At 42.0% G+C, this 22,346-nt stretch overlaps 1 protein-coding gene and 1 non-coding gene across 6 annotated transcripts in view; both read right to left on the reverse strand.

Moving 5' to 3' along the window:
• Window positions 1-22,346, reverse strand: part of LRP2BP (LRP2 binding protein) — a 30,665-nt gene that overhangs the window by 8,059 nt on the left and 260 nt on the right. For 2 of the 5 annotated variants that reach the window (XM_054554806.1, XM_024245810.2), the window contains exon 2: window positions 1,021-1,147. In XM_054554806.1, the coding sequence (XP_054410781.1) occupies window positions 1,021-1,147 (127 nt within the window). Of the gene's footprint in view, window positions 1-1,020; window positions 1,148-1,502; window positions 1,765-2,350; window positions 2,370-22,346 lie in introns of those variants that run through there. The other 3 variants (XM_054554808.1, XM_054554807.2, XM_054554809.2) reach the window with 3 other exon arrangements.
• Window positions 4,317-4,506, reverse strand: LOC112133319 (U2 spliceosomal RNA). Its single transcript, XR_002914981.2, has one exon. It is a non-coding gene; the product is annotated as a U2 spliceosomal RNA (small nuclear RNA).

Consider the following 22,346-nt stretch of genomic DNA (forward strand, 5'->3'; position numbering starts at 1 on the left):
ATTTTCTCTCTTGAAGTAATGAATCATATAAAATCCATCTAACACTGTTGACATTCTTGCTTTCTAGTGCTCATTCCTACAACTGGCCTCCTTAGCTCTAGGAAGAAATATTACCTGAAAAAATGGCATGGTCACAGTACCTAACACCGTGCCTTGTATAATAAAGCAATACTGGCTGGGCGCGGTGGCTCACGCCTGTAAATCTCAGCACTCTGGGAGGCCGAGGCGGGCGGATCACCTGAGTTTGGGAGTTCAAGACCAGCCTGACCAACATGGAGAAACCCCGTCTCTACTAAAAATACAAAATTAGCAGGGCATGGTGGTGCATGCCTGTAATCCCAGCTACTGGGGAGACTCAGGCAGGAGAATAGCTTGAGCCCAGGAGGCGGAGGCTGCGGTGAGCCAAGATGGCATCATTGCACTCAAGCCTGGGCAACAAGAGCGAAACTCCATCTCAAAACAACAACAACAACAACAAACAATACTTGTTGATTGGTTTCACACTAACCCTGCTCTTGGCCAAGTAGAGCCCTAGCAGTGCAGGGCTGGGTATAAGTCCATGCATTTGTTTGTCTTCAATGGGCAAAGCTGTCTGGAGAGGTGAGTTAAATTCTTAATTTGAGCCTTAATGAGAGCTCCTCTAACCAAATGAGCAACCCATCCCTAATATAACATTTTTAAGACTTTAGGGAAAATAAGGTATTTAAATAATAATTGCAAGTCAAGCCTGGCATTGTTCTCTTTAACAAACGTGACATCTGGTTTCTGCTTTCTAGAAGCATGTCCTTAAGTCCTGAGAGTAAAATCAAGACCTAACTATCTGTGAGACCTCACTGATGATTTGCTACCAGATAAATGAGCAATTTCACAGATTCTTGCGGGAAAACTCAAAAGGACTGTAATGATTAACCACTTCCTTGAAATCAATAAAACACATTATTTCTTGTCTCATTTGCTCTAGCATACAAAATGAACTGTTAAAGTATTTTCCAAGGGAAGCTTAAATATCAGGATTCGTACCAGTCTTTTCCTTTTTCCACTGGAAGAATTTTTGATTTTTAGCAGCATACTGAGATATAGAGGCATAAAAGGGGTTCTTGGGCAACTTTTCACTGGTCAACTTCATCCTTTTTCCACAATGTGTATTCTGTAAGCAAGAATAAAAAATAAGTGGTAGAAATTTCTTCCTCCAGCAAAGTGCAAAGAGAGACTCTATTCCCACCAGGTGCTTATTAGGAAAAGCATCCTTCTCTCATCGCCTAGATAGAACACCAACCACCATCTCTAGGACGTGAACATTCTTTCCTAGGACACCTCGTCCTGTCTGGCTATGGGTTTATACATTAAGATGGGTCATGTCGCCTAGCACAAGTGTTGCCACTTAGTGGGACCTGGTGACACTGCCCACAGACAGAGCTCTTCTGGACCGGTACCTTCTGTGCCCTTGTAACTGACATTCGTTGGACGAATCCATTTCAAATTAAAGCACTTGTCTATTTTACCTGGGAATACACTTTATTTTAGCTGTGTTGTTCAGTTTTATCTTCCTGTCTGTATTGGATTGCCATGTTATAAGATGGATCACAGCTGAATGGTAAATCAGTGTCTTCATATACAATGGAGAGGTCACCTCATTTGGGGTGAAGGAGTCCAGGTTGGCCTAGGCTGAGGATAGTGAAACAGCAAACTCAGTTGTTGCTACGCTTTTGTGTTTACTCCTTGGCATTCCACTGTTACGGCTTACTTTCACCAATCAGAAACAAGCTTCCAGCCAAGGTTCCTGATTGGTGGTCAAGAGAAGAAATCGAGAGACCCTTAGTGTGATTGGAAAGCTGCATTTTTATATCATTCCATGCTGCTATTTTAGACAATAAATTGCCTAAGTGAGAATGAAATGCAGAAAAAAGGAACATTTAGTAGGGGAAAAAATTCACTGAATTATCTTTGTGATTTTGGAAGAGTCATTTAATCTTTTTAAGAGTCAATTTCCTCATCTTTAATTTGGACTATAAGTGGTCTGAATTAAAGGATTTTATAATGTTCCTTTTTAGATACATACAATTCTCGATTATATGATTTCCCAAATCTTATGGTTGCCTTTAGTGAATATGAAATTTCCCAATGAGCTTTACTTAGGGTGAAGCAATATTAGGTAAGTTATTAAGAAGAAAAACAATCTCTATCGGATGGTGCAGATAGCACTCACTTATGACTGAGAGATTGGATGTGGAAGTTTTATTTTCACTGAAGACATTAACTCAATATGCTACTTATCCAAAAAGGCTAAGAAAAAACTGGCATATTCAGGAAGGGCATGAGAAATGAAACAAATCAGAAAACAATAACTTACCTTGTTTAAACTCATGTTGCCTTTTGTGGTTAGAAGACTGCACATGGTTTTTGTTGCTGTAGCTTAAAAGAAGTTTTGGAGATGTTTGGAAAACTAAATCAAAGATTTACTGAGCTCTTATTAAATGCCAAGTATTGACCTTTGTTGTAAGGCTTTCTAGGCAGCGCCGACAAAACTTTATGAAATAAGGTCCATTATGAGGCTCATTTAACGTATGGGGAAACCAAGGGACAGTGGGGAAGTTAAGTAACTTGCCCAAGGCCACAGGGCTAGTTAAGGACAGGTAAGCAGAACAGCTGGCATGTCCCAGCACCTGCGCACTTCTCTCTCTCTCTCTCTCTTTGAGACAGGGTCTCACTCTGTCATCCAGGCTAGAGTGCAGTGGTACAATCATAGCTCTCAATGCAGCCTCAACCTCCTGGGCTCAGGTGATCCACCCACCTCAGCCTCCCAAGTACTTGGGACTACAGGCATGTGCCATCACATCCAGCTAATTCCTTAAAATTTTTGTAGAGATGGGGTCTCTATGTTATGCAGGCTGGTCTCAAGTTCCTGGGCTCCAGCAATCCTCCTGTCTCAGCTTCCCAGTGTGCTGGGGTTACTGCAGTGAGTCACCGTGCCCAGGCTGCACTTCTTTATTCTATTCTGTCTCTTCAAAAAGCAGAACTCTCCAAAAAGCAAAACTAATATGAACTTTTAACATGACAAGTCTCTTGTAAGAGGATAATCCAAAATTTAGTACTTTTTTAATTGGAAAAAATGAACACAAAGAGAAGATTGAAAAAAGCAAGAGGATGTATTTATCTCTGCCAAATCTTGGGATTAGGTATAAAATCATTATTTGAAACTTAAGAACTCTTTGCTTAATATGTTGTAAATTTAGAAAATTCTATAATAGAAATTGTAGACAGTAATTGATAATATAGAATCTGAAAGAAATCTGTGATTGTAAGGGAAAAGCAGGTGGTATGGATGCTAAGGGCACCCTCCTCAGATCCCCTTTTGGAGGTGGTACCCACCTCATCCCCAGCTGCTGTGGATGTTGAAAGAAAACAGCTCACAGCTGTTCCTTCTCTGTAGCTTTGTCCACAGACACACAAGTCCCCTCCTCCAGGACACTTTGCTCCCTCTTTCTTGGAGACAGACCACTCAGAAGACCACTCCTGGATTAGGAGAGCCCGTCTGCCATGCATCTTGAGCATCCCTGCACATTCTTGTTGCATGTGTCAAGAATGCAAGGTCGGCTCTGCTCTTTACATGGGCCATTTTCAAGGTTGTGTTTGCAGCAAGTCATCTTGAGGAATAAGGCAATGTCTCCTCACAGACAAACAGCAGGGCTGCTTCTCTAAAGAGCAGTGGATCCCCCAAGGGCAGTCTTCCTCTGTTATAACGCAGCCCACAGAGTGTGCGGGAATCCATAATGGGCCCTCTGTGTCACCTCCGTGGGTACTGAGGGGCAGGGAGAACTGGCTCAAGCATCATCCTGACACTCTGGTTACGGCTTCTGCTATGAGTAAGGAAGTAATTTGTCTCTGATCCTAGAGTCTTGTGTCTCCTGCCAGCATCCATGAAGCAGGCTGGCTTGTTAGTTGTTAAGTAGGGTAGACTTGCAGACCCTGTACAGTCCTGACACCCCTTAGCCTCAAGGTGAGATAAATGTGGTGGTGTAATTGTGCTTTGTGAGGTCAGAATGAAGTTAGTTTCTACCTGAGCCCACATTCTTGCTCAGCATGTCTCCTGTGCTGTTCTCCTGAGACCACCCGCTGGTATACACTTGAACAAAAATCCCAATTGGAACTCTGCTTCTGGAGAAGCAAACCTAAGACAATGGACATATGGAAGAAAAGATATTTATTCTTATCTTTCTACAGCTGGCATAATAAAGGATAACTTTCCTTCCCATAACATGTTAGAGCATATTGTGGATGGTGCGTATGGTCTAGTATGTGAATGTTTTTTGGAGCAGGGAGGGCGCAGCGTTCCTGGAGGTACTGCAAACCAGGTCCATGTGTGGAGTTGATGGAGCAAGCTCCTATTCCATCTCCCTGCTCCAAAAATCCATTTAATCTCTTGTCCTCAGATAGAGGATGGATCAGATATTAAATTGATAAGAACAGATATTATACTTGATCTTGACCAAAAAGTTGAGAAGCAACAGTATGTGAAATTTTTGATATTGTGAACAGTACTAAAGTTAGCTGTTACTGAATAATGTTATTGATGAATAATGTTATTGAAAATGCTCAGTGGCAGGAAGGGAAGAGTGACTTGAGAGTAGGGGGATTCTATAGCGACTAGAAAGGAACATTAGATCTGCTTCTCTGATAATTAGCAGGGTCAAGCAGAACTACAGACTACAGCCGCCTCCTGAGGGCTAGAAGAAAATGAATGACTATTTCCTCAAAGATTCAGACAAGTTGTGACTCCTCTGTGGTTATGATGAGCAGAGATTAGAATCAGAATGGAAGTATCAAGAAATGATTAACTTCTTGAAAACCCGTGGAAAAGAGAGAAGTGTTTGGAATAGACCAGATCCTCTTAACTAAAAAGAGGTGCATACGAGTGAGGAATGATGAAGCAATACTTATCATAATGTTGAAAACTTGTATTTAATTTTCCAAGTTTAAAAAATTAAATGTTGAATAGATACAAACAATTTTCAGATATATAAGTAAAGAATGAATAACAACTATACAATTAACATCCAAATACCTGTCACTCTTTTTTTTTTGTTAGAGATGGAGTCTTGCTCTGTCGCCCAGGGTGGAGTGCAATGGCGCGATCTCGGCTCACTGCAAGCTCCACCTCCAGGGTTCAAGCAATTCTCCTGCCTCAGCCTCCTGAGTAGCTGGACTACAGGTGCATGCCACCATGCCTGGCTACTTTTTTTTGTATTTTAGTAGAAACACGGTTTCACCATACTGTCACTCAATTTTTTAAAAAACACATTTCCTTTAAGTCTCCTGTACACCCCTACGTGATTTCCACCCATTTCCTTCCACACGTTTCCACCCATTCCTCCCACCTGCCACCCCTACCCAAGCACCCCCTATCCTCCCCACAAGCTGCTTTTGCATATATTTCTTGGCCATTCATGTTTTCTCTTAAGTGTTTAAGTCTTTTTGCCATTGGGTTGTGTTGTTGATTTGTAGTTCATATTTCAGGCGTGTCTCACAAATTGCATACATTTAGATTTGTTGATGTGTTGTTTATATCTAAGCTGGTAATCTTTGAATATTACTGGAACATTTAGCTCTATTACACTTATTTTAATTAACAATGAATTGAAATTATTTCTTATTTTGTACTTTCACTCTATCTACCTTATTCATGCTTCATTTTTTATTGTATTGCCTTTTTGATGGATTTACTGGGTATTTATTGGATTGACTAGATATTTATTATGTTTTGGGAATTCTGAGCTTCCTATCTTGGATTGGCGTCTTTTATTAGCTCCCAAACATTCTCAGGGATAATTTATTTGTGTTAGTTTCCTAGGGCTGCTAAAACAAAATATCAAAAACTTTGTGGCTTAAAAGAACAGAAATTTCTTCTCTCACAGTTCCGGAGCCTAAAAGTCCAAAATCAAGGTGTTGGCAGGGCCATGCTTCCTCTGGCCCTAGGGAAAAATCATCCTAAGCATTCCCCACCAGCTTCTGGTGGTTGCTGGTGATGCCTGGTGTTCCTAGGCTTGTAGCTGCACAACTCAATCTCTGCCTCTGTGTTTACATGGCCTTCCCTTCGTGTCTCCTCTATCTCTGTGTGTCCTCTCCTCCCTCTTATGAGGACACCAGTCATTAGAGTTGGCACCCACCCTAATCCAACATGACTTCCTCTTAACTTGCTTACATGTAAAATATCCTGTTTCCAAAGAGGTTCACATTCACAGGTTTCAGGAGTTAGCACTCAGATGTATCTTTGGTTGGAAACACAAGTCAATCTACCATGCTCTTCAGAGGCCCCAATCTATTTCATTTTTCTCTCCAGTGTTTTGATAAGACCTTCTCCTCATGTCTTTTAAGTTTGCCTTTCAGATTTTCCATCTGTTTTTTTTCCTCTGACACACTCTGGGTAATCTCTTCGGTAACCTCTCCCTTTTTATTAATTCTCTCCTTAGCCACATCTAGTCTGCTGTTAAAGCAATCCATTTAAAAACTGTTTACTGAAGTAAACGAAATATACTGAAATGTATATGTAAGTTTACAGCTTGACAGATTTTCACAAGCCAAACACATCCATGTAACTAGCTCTCAGATCAAGAAAGAGATCCTTACCAGCACTTTGGAAGTCCCGTTGTATTCCCTTCTAGTCACTACATGAACTCAAGTGTAAATACTATATGCACCTGTAATGGTACAAGTTACTTTTTCTTGTTTTTTACACTATATAAATGGAATCATACAGTGTGTAATATTTTGTGTCTAGCTTCTTTCCCTTGACATTGATTCATCCATTTTGTTGTTGTAATTTTTTCCTTCATATTGTTGTATTACATTGTGTGAATATATCACAATTTATCTTTTCTACTTGATGGACTTTGGGTAGCTTCTGTTTTGGACGATTAGGAACATTCTCGTGCTTGCTTTTTCCCGAAAATTTATACATCTTTTTGTTGGGGATAAACATAGTAGTAGTAGTTACTGGGTCAATGACTATGCATAGTCAGCTTTTGTAGATACTGCCAAATAGTTTCCAAGTGATTGGGCACAAAATCCCTTTTTAAATTAATTGCTGGTTTAGATTTCTGGTAGTTTGAGTAATTTATGGGAAGACTGCTTGGTTCATTTGAGTTCTGAATATAAATCACGCATTCAATTAGGCTGACTTATCAGGAGTCCTGGTAAAAAGTGTTTAGTTGTCCTGACTGTGACAAGTCTGAGACAGCCTCTAATTCAGGCTGAAGATTCCTGGCTGTTTCCAAAGAGGGACAGGAAACTACAGCTGTTTTGGGGGGCTTCAGTCTGTTCCTCAGAAGAATGTGAGGAAATTATTGTATGGCTCATCCTGCATCTTTATACTTCTGATTTCCTGAATTAACATTTATGTTAATCCATCTGTTACACTTTTTACAAATTGATATATAATTCACATACCATAAAATTCACCCTTTTAAAGTGTACAATTCAGAGGTTTTTAATATAATTACAAAGTTGTGCAATAATTACCGCTATGGAATTCCCAAACCTTTTCATCATCCAGAAGAAACACTGTAGCATCGGCAGCCACTCCCCATTCTCCTCCCTTCGGTTCCTGGCAAGCACTAATCTACTTTCTGCCTCTATGGATTTGCCTATTTTGGATATTCTATATAAATGGAATCATAGAATACGTGGCCTTTCATGTCTGGCTTCTTTCACTTAGCATAATGTTTACAACATTCATGTACTTTGTTGCATGTATCAATATTTCATTCCTTTTTATGGATGATTAACATTTCATTATATGGATTTTTAAAAAATCTGTTCATCAGTTGATAAGCACTTGGATTGTTTCCAGCTTTGGCCATTATGAATAATGCTGCAACAAACATCTGCGTACTAGTTTTTGTGAGGATATATGTTTTCAATTCTCTTGGGTATGTAGCTAGAAGTGGAATTGCTGGGTCATATGGTAATTCTATGTTTGACACTTTGGGAAATTGCCAATCTGTATTTCAAAGCAGTTGTACCATTTCACATCCCTACCAATAGTGTATAAGGTTCTACATCCTCACCAACACCTGTTGCCTATCTTTATTATCGCCATCCTAGTGGAACTGAAGTGCTATCTCATTGTTTTGATTTGCATTTCTCTAATGAAAAATCATGTTGAGCATCTTTTCCTGTGCTTCTTACCCATTTTGCATTTGTATTTGTAAATGTCTATTCAAAGCCTTTGCCCATTTTCCAGTTGGGTTATAATAGTTCTTTATATATCCTACATACTAGTCTCATACCAGTGTATAATTTGCAATTTTTTCCCAATGTGTGGATTTTTTTCTGTAACAGTTTCTTTTGATCCCAAAACCTTTTTATTTTTAATGAAGTCCAGTTTTTCTATTTTTTCTTTTCTTGCCTGTGCTTTAGGTGTCACATCTAAAAGAAACCATTGTGTAATCCAAGGTCACAAAGGTTTACCCCTGTGCCTTCTTCTAAGAGTTTTATATTTACTCTTACATTTAGGTCTTTGATCCATTGAGTTCACTCTGTATATGAGGGAAAGTTCCAAATCAATTCTTTTGCATATGGATATCCATTTGCCCAGTACCTGTTTGTTGAAAAGATCGTTCTTCCCTCATCATTTGTTATACTTTCACCTCAGTAGTTGGGTTTTGAAGTATGTATATTAAATCTTTTATAGGCAACCTTGCATTTAAACTTTGTGCTCTGAACCATCTAATTGTATTCAGGCTGGGTGTAGTGGTTCATTCCTGTAATCCCAGAACTTTGGGAGATCAAGGTGGGAGGATCACTTGAAGCCACAAGTTCAAGACCAGACAGGGCAACATAGTGAGGCCCTGTCCTTCCAAAAAAATTAAAAATAAAAAAATTAGCCAGGTGCGGTGGTGCACACCTATAATCCCAGCTACTCAGGAGGCTGAGGGGGAAAATCCCTTGAGCCCTGGAGTTTGAGGCTGCAATGAGCTATGACTGTGCCATTGCACTCCAACCTGGGTGACAGAGCGAGACCCCATCTCCAAAAACACACTGCTGCTGCAAAATGTGTTTTAAGTATGTGAGTGTCATTTGTGGGTTGTGTGCCTATGCAGAAAACAGTTACCACGGCAGGCCCGAGGCTGCCATCTTTACAAGGGCATGCTGGCAAGGCTGGCATTTGGCTGACATCGGGAACTTGGCACTTCCATCCCCTAACTGGTAAGACTGGTTTTGCTGTGTTTAAACTGTTGCATAAACAATGTGATTTGTGGTGACTATCTGCTTTCCTTGTGGAATTCTGTCATTTTGGTAGCTGCTAGGCAGAGGATGCCTACGTGACTTGCCCCCAACAAAAACATCCCTCCGGGCTTCCTTCAGCACAAACACTGTGCCCATGTGCCTGCATTCTTCACTACTGGAGACAGGTGTATGCTCCGTGTGTTTCCTCATGGAAGGGAGAGAACATAAGCCTGGGCGTGGGTTTCTTCAGATTCCACCTGTGCCTTTGTTGTTGTTGTTGCTAATCTTGTTGTGTATTCCTTTGCTGTAATAACTGTTGCCCATGAGTACAACTATATGCTGAGTCCTAGTCCTGACACAGTACCTGCTATGCTTAGAGTGTGTGTCCCTCCAAAGTTCACATGTTGAAACTTAATCCCCTAAGGTGATGGTATTAAGAGGTGGAGCCCTGGGGAGTGATGGACCGTGAGGGCTCTGCTCTTAAGGATGGGATTTGTGCCCTTAGGAAAGGGTTAGAGGGAGAGAGCTCACCCTTTTGCCATTCTGCCTTCTGCCATGTGAGGATGCAACAAGGCACTGTCCTGGAAGCAGACAGTGAGCTCTCACCAGACACTGAATCTGCCAGTGCCTTGATTTTGGACTTAACAACCTCCAGAACTATGAGAAATCAATTTCAGTTGTTTATAAATTACCCAACCTAAGGAATTTTGTTATAGAAGGAGGAACAGACTAAAACAGCACCCTAGACTATGTCATATAAATATGAGCCCAGACATTCCATTTCACTTTCAATGGGCCAAGTGTTTAAAGTTTCTGGGTTTTTAAAATTAATTACATTTGCTGATGCTTCTGACTGGCTCTTCTGACACTTAATAGTTGGCCTAATCCAATGTTGAAATGAAATAATGAATAACTGTATTTAAAGTTCTTTTAAAATTGAGGTTCAACACTGAAGTTCCTTTCATACTAGATAATGCTCCTAGTGCCCAGAAAACAGAGACAAATAAGCCTCCCCGGCAAACCCTCAAACCCGTGTTTATTGTTATTTTTCTTTTCATTACTATTGCCTAATAGTAGTTTTTAAAAAACCCATAGTGTTCATATAGTAATTGGAAACACCATCTACACATATATGATGAAAAATTATAAGAGAATAACTTACTGAGATCTCAAAAGACAATACTGATTCAGGCAGTAGCTTTCTGTTCTTCCCGCTCCGGCCCGCACCCCCCACCCCGCCCCTTCCAGCTAGGTCCATTTGTGTGTTTAAAACAAAAGTGCTTTTTTCCCACGCCCTTCCTTTTGGGTGTGGCAGATTTACACCATCAGGCCCTGAAGAGAGGAAAAGTGTGGGGAAAGACAGGATGTGTTTTATGACCAGCTAAGCTGTGGCAAGCACGGGATGAAAGAGTCCAGTAGCTTTTGATTTTATTTTTCTCTGATTTACCATGTATCTGTGATCAAACAAAACAGGCTAAGAAACACTGATACGTTCAAAATCTTCCCGCCGTTTGTGTGGGACCCACACGTCTATTTGTTCTGTTCCCAATAGGGAAGACCTTGTTGGCAGTTACAGCTGCCGGGTCCTCTCTGGAGCTGATACTGTTACAGCTATAAATACACTCTGGGATGATTTACCCCCGGAGGTCAGCTAGTAAAATACATGAGTAGAATTCCTCAAACTATGTGATAATTGCTCATCACTATCCAAGTGTGGCATAAATCATAAAAAGAATTGACAAAATCAGGGTCGCAAAGAGAATTGAAAAAAATCTGTCACAACCAAAATTTAAATTGACCTCTGTCCTAGAGTATGAGAGCCACACTGAACAGAAAAACCAGATAAATCTTTTATAAAATATTCATTTGCAGCTCCATTAACGTTGCTTGTCACCCCACCTCCCCATGTCCTTGGACAAATTGCATGTATAGTAACATCATTCCAGGCCAGGCGCGGTGGCTCATGCCTGTAATCCTAGCACTTTGTGAGGCTAAGGCAGGTGGATCACGAGGTCAGGAGTTCAGGACCAGCCTGGCCAACATGGTGAAACTCCGTCTCTACTAACAATACAAAAATTAGCTGGGCGCGGTAGTAGGCGCCTGTAATCCCAGCTACTCGGGAGGCTGAGGCAGGAGAATTGCTCAAACCCGGGAGGTGGAGGTTGCAGTGAGCTGAGATCGCGCCACTGCACTCCAGCTTGGGCGACAGAGCAAGACTCCGTCTCGGGGGGGAAAAAATAAAGAAATAACATCATCTTATACTGTCAAGCTCAAGGTGTCTGCAGCCTTATCTTCAGGGGAAGTTGTGTCTCTCTCAGGGAACATACAGATTTCAATTTAGAGCAAGACAGAAGTTATATTCTGAGAGGAAAATGCAGTATTCTAACTGAAATGAAAAACAAAACAAAGAGTAGTGGTATCACCATTATTAAGCAATCACATTTGAGAAGTTCTGGACAAACAAAACGCAAAACAAGCAAGATATATTTTAAAAAGAAGCATAATTATCTTTCTTGTACATGACGATTGGATCTCTGGGAATCCAAAGGGATCAGCTTAAAGGCTGCCTGATATGATTAGCTCAGGAGAGTGGCAGGGTATGAAATAAATGAACAAAAATGAAAAGCATATCGTTCATAGCCAGTGAGAAAGTACACTGGGCAAGGAATGCTCATTCATAATAACACAAAAATATAAACTGTGGAAATAACCTCAGATAAGTGTCTATGACCTATATGCAGAAAACTATTAACATTTTAAATATTAATTTTAAAAATCCAGGCATCAGTCAGAGGCCCAGAAAGTGCTGGGCAGAGAGGACAAGAGAAAAGGCTGGGCTCTAGCCTACCTCAGTGCTCTTGAGAGCACAGGGCAGGCGGATTCCAGCCATTTCTGTGCTTTGGAAAAGCTGCCTGATGGTGTTTTAGTCTTTGCACGAGCTGTATCCTCACTAGTCCTGGCCCAAACTTTTGGCTATAGGAGACAGGTACACCCCAATATGACCCCTGGACCTTAGAGACTACACCCTCCACCAGTGCCTGGGACTCTTGTAAATGGAGGGGTCAGTAGAAACGTAGTTGCTTTGGACTTCCTGAAAGGACTAGCTAGTGGTGACAAGCTGGGGCACCAGCACTACGAAGGCCACTGAGCTGAGGACAGAGTTAACTGGATGCCCTGGAGACATGTACATATATGGTATTTACTATTATATAAAAGTAAAGAAGCAAGGGGAGAAAAGACCCTATGTGTAAACACATCAAAACCATTGTGTTGGCCGGGCGCAGTGGCTCACGCCTGTAATCCCAGCACTTTGGGAGGCCAAGGTAGGCGGATCACCTGAGGTTAGGAGTTCGAGACCAGCCTGGCCAACATAGTGAAACCCCGTCTCTACTAAAAATACAAAAATTAGCTGGGCTAGTGGTGGGTGCCTGTAATCCCAGCTACTCGGGAGGCTGAGACATGAGACGAGGGGCAGAGATTGCAGTGAGCCAAGATCGCGCCCCTGCACTGCAGCCTGGGTGAGAGCGAGACTTAGTCTCAAAAACAAACAAACCAACAAAAAACCACCGTGTGAACTGTGGATTATGTGCAGGTATATAAGGCCGTATCCGAAACCTTGGGAAGAGATATGTTTTAGAATTAAGACGTGTTTGGATTTTGGAAATGCCACACAATGTACAAATAACATATAACACATGTACACCCTACTGCGGAACCACCTGGGCACGGTCTAGAATTGCACCCTTTTGCTGTATTTCTGCAGTAAAATGTAACACTGTTCACACAAAATGGAATAAACACTAAATATAGTCTCAGGTGTGTGCAGGTAAGATGATCTTGCTGCCGTAAGAATTATAAACATACTGTGTTTCAGACCCTCATGTATTTTTGAATTGCAAGTAAGAGACTGGACCTGCATGTTTCTCTTCTCTATTTCTCAAATTTTCTGTAATAATATTGTGGTGAGGTTACAAATGTACTGCCATTGGTCACAGATGGACAGCCACAAGGCTATCTGTCCTTGCCTGCAGCAGCTCCATATTCCCCACAAGGTCCCCACCCCGCTGGATAACGGGTTCTTGCAAAGGTGGGCAGCCTCTTCACACCAGAGCTAGAGAAGCCAGCCCCCAGCCCTGGGCCTTCTCCCACATCTCCATGCCTTGAAAGCTCTCTCCCAACTTGGGTTCTGAGGCAGGGGTGGAATGAAGGCCTCTGGATATGATTCCTCCCTCTCTAACTCCTTTTCCCCACTGTCCCGTGGAAGTGGAAAGGCTGTGTGACGGGCCCTCGACAGGAAAAGCGATGCACTAGGCCAAGGACAGGCCGGCCCTAGGGGATGCCCCTGTGGTGTGTAGGCTGCCCCTTAAGTTCACTGAATTTAAACCTAAGCTAATATTTTCAGGCCTGTGGCACAGCTAGAAACCCAGATGATGGAGGAGTTCCACGGCGTGTAAGGCAGAGATTTGGACTCAGCAATTAGGGAGGTGGCTTCTCACATCCCACAGGGTAGGAGATGAAGTCTGAGGTAAGAGGAGCGCAGTGCTCTTCTGATCTGATGAGAACGCGTTAGGCTGGTTTCCTGAGGGACAAGGCCATCAAGTCTGCTGTACAAGCAACATCTCATCCTTATTCCCAATGTTAATTAAACCTTTGATATTGCCGTGGCCGGGGGTCTTATTTCTGCTTACCTACTAACTCAAGATCTTAGGCTCCCAGATTTCCTTTTCCTTTTACTATCTATCTATCTATCTGCCTACCTACCTATTAATCATCTACCTACCTACCTACCTACCCAACCTGCCTAACCTACCTAGCCTGCCTACCTATCAGGCCTACCTAGGCTATCTGTCTACCTATCTATCTATCTAGGACTTCCAGTAAACACAGGTTCAGTAAGAATAAACCTTAAGCTTTTTCTTCTTCTACCTCATAGTGTTCTCACAGCAGCTGAAAAAAAATGTTTCAAATGATAAATTATACAGAAAAATAATATTTCAATTATATATGTACATGCTGTTTCTGAAGGTATGCCATGTATTCATCTACTGTCTTTATATTCTTTAAATGAAGAAAATAGGTTGCACAACAAACATTTCCTTACAATAACTCAAATTTCTCAAAATGTGTTAACATCCTACTCAAATTAATCTTTGTTCCTAAGAGGAGAAAAAGTATAAAATGCTAATCTTACTAATAAAATAATAATTTTTTTTTTTTGAGACAGAGTCTTGCTCTGTCGCCATGTTGGGGAGTGCAGTGGCGCGATCTCGGCTCACTGCAACCTCCACCTCCTGGATTCAAGCGATTCTCCTGCCTCAGCCTCCCAAGTAGCTGGGATTACAAGCACGAGCCACCATGCCCAGCTAATTTTTATATTTTTAGTAGAGACAGGGTTTTACCATGTGGGCCAGGATGGTCTCGATCTCATGACCTTGTGATCCGCCCCACCTTGGCCTCCCAAACTGCTGGGATTACAGGCGTGAGCCACTGTGCCTGGCCTTTTTAAAAAATTTTATTTATTTTTATTTTATTTATTTATTTATTTATTTATTTTGAGATGGAGTCTCGCACTGTCGCCCGGGCTGGAGTGCAATGGCACGATCTTGGTTCACTGCAACCTCCACCTCCCAGGTTCACATGATTCTCCCACCTCAGCCTCCCAAGTAGCTGGGATTACAGGTGCACATCACACCTGGCTACTTTTTTGTATTTTTTTAGTAGAGACGGGGTTTCACTATGTTGGCCAGACTGGTCTTGAACTCTTGACCGCGTGATCCGCCCACCTCAGCCTCCCAAAGTGCTAGGATTACAGGTGTGAACCACAGTGCCCAGCCTAAAATAATAATTAAAACAAGTGAATAACAACGTAATATACGATGCTAAGTTCTATTCAGAGTATATATCTAGTATTCTACATTTTCCAGGCACTTTAAATGACCTTCATTTAAAACAACTGAGTTTCAAACTTTTGAGTGTTTCAAATCATCTACTAAATCATTTTTAGTTATCCAATTTTATGCAGGTGCAGTTGGTAATACAAATTTCTGACAACCTTAGTATCTGTTCATCTACAGTCCTTCTATTCTTTAAGTGAAAGAAACAGACTGCACAGTAAACACATTATGAGCCCTCTGACCTAGCATTCTTGGGAGTGGCAGGTGGTCAAACAAGAGTGACAGTGGAGATTAATAAAAGAGTGTTCAAAAATACCATGTGCACTTTATACTCAAAACGTGTAAAAAAAGTTATTTCCCAATCTTTTCTTTTAGGGCCAGAATTTAACTTGTTCAACCGTGAGAATTTAGAGTTTTCTTGCATACTATGGGCATAAGAAATGCAGATTAGGTTTCTTTAAAATGGAGTATAAATTTTAAAATGCCCATAAACAATCCAAGTACAGAATTCTTTCCCCCATCTTTTACAGTTGACTTAATATTCTCATCATCTTCAAAACAAGTTTTCGTAGTGACTTGACTTTGAAAGCATTCATTTTCTTAAAAACAAGCTCTCATGTCTCACTCAAATCTCATCAGTTACATAATATTTAATTGAGGCCGGGCAGGGTGGCTCACGCCTGTAATCCCAGCACTTTGAGAGGCCGAGGCAGGCGGATCATTTGAGGTCAGGAGTTCAAGACCAGCCTGACCAACATGGTGAAATCCTGTCTATACTAAAAATACAGAAAAAAAAAAAAAATAGCTGGGTGTAGTGGCACATGCCTGTAGTCCCAGCTACTAGGGAGGCTGAGGCAGGAGAATCGCTTGAACCTAGGAGGCAGAGGTTACAGTGAGCTGAGATGGTGCCACTGCACTCCAGCCTGGGTGACAGAGCAAGACTCCGTCTCAAAAAAAAAAAAAAAAAAAGAAAAAATATTTAATTGAATTACATTTTATAATAATCCTTACAGGTGTAGAAAAACTGACTCTTGGTAGGCATACAGTTCAACTGCTGTGAGCCCAAGCGACTGACGTTCTAGAGAATGCCTACGGCCTTCCAATGGTCAGTGCAATGGGCAGTCGGCACGTCTTACGAGGAAATGACATGTGTTGAATAAGCAGACCTAACAGCTATGAGAACGCTGCCACTGTGAGAGCTTTAAGCGGCCTCAATTCCTCTTTTTTGAAGTACACTTTATGTTTTACAATAATTTGAGATGTACAGAAAAGTTGCAAAGATACCACAGAGTGTCCCCTCAATTTCCCCCACTGTTAACATGACATTATTATAGTATGTTTGCCACAACTAAGAAACCAACATTGGTTCGTGAGAATTACCTAAAACTCTATACTTTATTAGGATTTTACTAATCTTTCCACTAATGTTCCTTTGCTGTGCCAGGATCCCATCCAAGTTAACACACTATAATCAGTCAATCATGTCTCCTGAGCCTCTTCTGGTCTGTGGCAGTTTCTCAAACTTTCCTTGTTTTTCATAACCTTCACAGTTTTGAGGAATACTAGCCGTGTATCCTAAAGAATGTCCCCAATCAACGTTCATCTGTTTTACTCATCATTAGACTGGGCTATGGGTTTTAGGGGAAGAATACCGAAGAGGTGAAGTGGCCTTCTCATCACATGGTGTCAACAATCACATCGTCAACAGGACTTACTTTCCACTGAGGATGTGAACAATTACTGGCCACGGCAGCATCCAACAGGCTTCTCCACTGTAAAGTCGCTGCTTTTTCCTCTTCCCATACTCTACTTTTTGGAAGCAAGTCATTATGTGTAGCCCACATTCAAGAAGGCGTTGGAGGCGGAATCATCTTCAGCAGGGAATATCCGCATTAAGTATTTGAAATTCTTCTGTAAAGAAGCATTGTCTTCTGTCTCCCATCTCCCATTTATTTATGTATTCATTCAGTTGTTTATATCAGTATAGACTCATGGATAACTATGTATTGAGTTATACTCCAACAGTACCTGAGTTTGCTCCAGTTTTGGCCATTGGGAGCTCTTTCAGGTTGGCTCCTGGGTCCCTTTGACATGTCCCATCCTTCCACTTTTTGAGCATTTGCTTACTTGTTCTGGTACTACACAACGCTCTAGGCTCATCTTGTATTTTCCCTGCCCCAGCCCCAGAATCAGCAATGTCTGCAAGGAGCCCTGGTTTCTTTTACTAGAGAATGGTATTAGAAACCCGGATCTGGGTACTGGGTGTGTTCATTGTTACTGGGGTGTCACTGCTTTAGGCCCTCTCACAGCAGGCAGAGCTAGGACATATGTATATGCATAACCCATGTATACACACACACCTATAATTATTTCTGCTTCTATCCATCTGAATCTATATTAAGCTAATTATGAATTCTTATTGACATCTTGGACAAATGCATTACTACATGGCTCATTTTAGCCTTTTCTACTAATCTGTAACTTCCCTCTCCAACAATAAGAAAACTGGCTCCCTCCATCAATTGGTTTAATATTAAGGACTAACTTTCTACCTGTTTCTCTACTTCATGTAATTCTATAAATTTATCATCTGTAATTTCCACATTTCATTGAAAGGAATATATAACCAGGAGGAGAAATAACAAAAATATGAAATACCTTTCAAGTTCTCCAAGTTCTTATCACAACAGTGAAGAGGTGAACATTTAAATACAGTTACCATTGAGACCACTGGACCCCTTCTGATTACAGGCTCTCAGGAAAGTAAACATCATCAAAAGAGGATAACTATGTCTTTTCTTTTTGCCACAATATCCTGTTGCAGCAGTTGTTTAGAATAACTATCCAATTTATCATCTTCCGAAGAAGTTTATCAAGGCTGGAAGAATTTATGTTAAAGAGAAAGAATTTCTTTGTGAGAAATTCGTCTGTTTTTACAATTATTAGGGTAATGGATTTCTTGACAGTGGCCAATGAAGGCCAGAATTGTATTTGATCAATTCAAGTCATCTCAAATCTGTAGATGTTTAAAAAACAAAACTAAAAAAAAAATCTATTGAAATTCCAGATCTGGCTATAACATTCTGTCTTTGAAAAGTTGTCATATTTGGAATGATATTATCACCTTCAGTGTATGAACGATAGAAGTATTATTGCCATAATATCATTATTAATTAAAATATTGTCACTTCTAAGGCTCAGTGGAGTCTGGTCAGCATTGATATACCATGGGTGCCTGGCTGGCAACAAACAATTAAGACATCGTATTCAGAAATGCTTGATGCGTTTGACTTCAATGCTTTGGCATTATGATATTCTCAAGGGATTTAAAAAATACATGTGAAACCAGGCCAGCTACTGGGATTTTTAGTTTTCAGTATTTTTGGAGATGAGGCCTCGCTCTGTCACCAAGGCTGGAGTGCAGTTAAAAAATACATGTGAAACCAGGCCAGCTACTGGGATTTTTAGTTTTCAGTATTTTTGGAGATGAGGCCTCGCTCTGTCACCCAGGCTGGAGTGCAGTGGTACGATCTCGGCTCACTGCAACCTCTGCTTCCTGGGTTCAAGTGATTCTCCCACCTCAGCCTCTCAAGTAGCTGGCATTACAGGCATGCACCACAGGCCTGGCTAATTTTTGTATTTTTAATAGAGACGGTTTCGCCATGTTGGCCAGGCTGATCTCGAACTCCTGGCCACAAGTGATCTGCCTGCCTCAGCCTCCCAAAGTGTTGGGATTACAGGCGTGAGCCACAGCATCTGGTGAGATTTTTAGTTTTACTTTACATTATTTCACTTGCTTTAGAGCTAAAGTTTTCTATGGCATTACTAAACGTATACAATCCAATTAATGTTTTAAAGTAGGAATTAGTAGGTATTCTCAATTACTCCTCCTTTCCATACTGCGCCTTTTGATAATGCTTTCCAGTGTTTTCTTGGTCAAAAAGAAACAGGAAAACCACGGCAAGCAGGAAATAGATAAAATTAGCTTATCGGTTCCACCAACTACTTTTAATAATTTTCACCTGGCACAATTCACTGATTCAAGAGTAATTACTTTTTTTTTTTTTTTTTTTGAGACGGAGTCTTGCTCTTGTCACCCAGGCTGGAGTGCAGTGGCGCGATCTCTGCTCACTGCAACCTCCACCTCTCAGGTTCAGGCGATTCTCCTGCCTCAGCCTCCGGAGTAGCTGGGATTACAGGCACCTGCCACCACGCCCGGCTAATTTTTCTATTTTTAGTAGAGACGGGGTTTCACCATGTTGGCCATGCTGGTCTCAAACTGCTGACCTCAGGCGATCGGCCTACCTCAGCCTCCCAAAGTACTGGGATTACAGACGTGAGCCACCGCGCCTGGCCCTCAAGAGTAATTACTTGAATAGGAAGTACTAGGTTTAGTATTGTGGGAGATTCAGTTCCAGGAACAAGGCTACACTAACAGTCATTATTAAATAAAACAGTTGTTTTTCCATGGATTATAATAATTTTCTCTGAAGACTCTTCTGCGGCCAGGCATGGTGGCTCACGTCTGTAATCCCAACACTTTGGAAGGCCAAGGCAGGTGGGTCACTGGAGGTCAGGCGTTTGAGCCAAGCCTGGACAACATAGTGAAACCCCGTCTCTACCAAAAATACAAAAATTAGCTGGGTGTGGTGGCGCATAGCTGTAAGCCCAGCTACTTGGGTGGCTGAGGCACGAGAATCACTTGAATCCGAGGAGACGGAGGTTGCAGTGAGCTGAGATCACGCCACTGCACTCCAATCTGGGCAAGAGAGCGAGATTGTGTTTCAGAGTTTAAACAAAAAGACTTTAGTTTGCATTAAAGAAACCAATCTTAGTAGCCTGAATTGACCAGAGGTGACCAAAATTATTTAAAACAGGTATAAGAATGCGGGCTCTGGAGTCAAACTGACTTCAAATTCCTGATTTACCTCCTAATAATTACATGACAAGTTAATGGACCTCCCTAAGCCTCAATTTCCTCTTCCGTAAAATGCAGATAGTACCTATGAGCGTTAGTCTCGAGGCACAAGTGCTCAATTATTGTCAATTTGTAATATAATAAACTGGAATAGACGTTAGTGGTTAATACTTTCTCATTTGTCAGCCTTTCTCTATTTCACATCACTGTTGCATGTGTATCACACACTGCCCCCACACTGAACTACATATAGTGCTCTCAATACTGGAAGATATTTTACACTTCTTAGAAATACTCTTCCCTTCCTGGACTACTTAGCAAACTCTTACACCTCAAGATTCAGCCCACACATCTCTCATTTATTCGGTCACTTACTCATCATCCAACGTTTTTTTTAACACTCGCTGTAAATGGCACCCTCGTTCTGGAAACACATCTACCAGCAATTAAAACATGTAGAATTAGCACTGCTTAGGAGAACGCCTATAGAATATGCATCTTAGATCATCTTCCGTTTTAGAAAACTGATCCCACCTGCTACACGCCTGGTGAAACTCCAGTTACTTGCCAGTAAGATATTGTCCCCCAAATGTACTTATCCTGTTTCTGTGCATTATAAGCTTTGTTCAGTTTATAGTTTCTAGGCCCATTACTAAAGGTAAGTCAGATATCCAGCTGAGATACAACTTTTTTTTCTGAAAACAATGTGAGCAATGGACAAGTACGCTGTGATTAAAGGGAGAAAAGCTGTAACGACTCCCCAAATTTCCTTTCCTTATGAAATTTACGTATGTAACAGGAAGTTAAAAAATAACTACCAGACTTAATGCATACTGAACAGAATCTTGTTTCAAAGAAAAAATATGAAATATGGAGGCACTTTCACCACACAAATATCCCACTACACATGTTAACTGCAGTATTTATGTTCAAAACTCTAAGAACGTGTCTGATACCCTTTATTAGTTAGGAATTCCTGAAAATGAACTTCCGTGCAAACCTGAAGCTTCAATACATGTGTTTTAAAAAGCAGTGCTTATTAAATTGATAAACAAAAGGGAAACTGGCAATATCGACGTGCTCACCTCACAAATCTGATAACAGTATCTCTACACTGCCGTTCTTTAAACATCATTAAAAGGTATTGTGAATAGTTTAAATATTAAAAATGCGGAATATAAGAACGATTCTATATATTTGAACACACATTTATGTTCAAATATTCATATGAATAAAAATGCTTAAAACTACCCCTTGGGTAACTAAGTATAACAACATAAACTTGCGATTGCAAATTTTATAGCTCTTACTACAAAACAAAAATTAGAATGGAACGACCACTTATCTTTAGAGAACAAGCATTAGCTTGTCTTCTAACAGCATAACAATACACGTATTTATTTCTCCGTGCTTTCAAAGGCATCAACAGAAGGGAATCACTAAAAATGTAGAGGAAAAGAAATACTCGGCTGGAGCTTTGGTTTCTAAGCAGATCCTTCTGGAAAGACGCTTAGGGAGAGTCTAGGGAGCAGCTCTGACGTCAGTAGCTGCCATCGGAAGTCAGGTCCTGTTCTACAAAAAGCAGTGACGCACGCCTGACAACACCCGCGGGGCAGGACAGCGGCTTCACCAGCCCCGCGGGTCCGAATCGCACGCGGCCGGGTCCGCTCTCCCGGGAGGAGAGCCCGGCGTGGACCAGCGTGACGGGCCCAGCGTGCTGCGGCCTCTCCCCGAGGGTCCCTCCACAACGGTCCCTGCATGGGCCAGGCTTGGCCGTTGCCACTCGGGACAGCCATCCCCTCGAGTTCTCGCTCGCCGTCCCTGCCTTTACCTCCCGGGTTGGGAGGCGGGCGACTGCGCGCGAGGTAAAGGAACTTGCGTTCCCCGGCGCCGAGGCGGCAGCAGCGCCGTGCACAGCGGCTTCTGAGGGCGGCGTCGACGGGGAGCTGCGTGTGGCTCCCGGTTTCCTGGTTACGTGCGCGCCGGCAGAGCCAAAACCTGCGGCCGAACCTCCCGCTTCTCCGGAAGGATTGAAAGGCGGGTGCACTACCGGGAGACGTGTCAAACTCAGCGCGCCTCATGGCGGCCGCGGAGCCCCGCCCACCCCACTCCAGTCCTCCCACGCCTATTGACTCACCCTGCGCACGCGCGCTGAGGCTCCGTGGGGCCGCCGCGGGCCCCGCCCCGAGGTGGGAGGGCCTGACGCATCCACAGCTGGCCAATCGGCGGATGGCCTCGCGCGCCCGCCCCCTCCTCCTGCCCCCGGCGCCGGGCTCCACGTGCTAGTGTTTGTGTACGTGCGGCCGTGG

Source organism: Pongo abelii, chromosome 3, assembly GCF_028885655.2.
Source record: "Pongo abelii isolate AG06213 chromosome 3, NHGRI_mPonAbe1-v2.0_pri, whole genome shotgun sequence".
In the NCBI taxonomy this organism is placed as follows: domain Eukaryota; kingdom Metazoa; phylum Chordata; class Mammalia; order Primates; family Hominidae; genus Pongo; species Pongo abelii.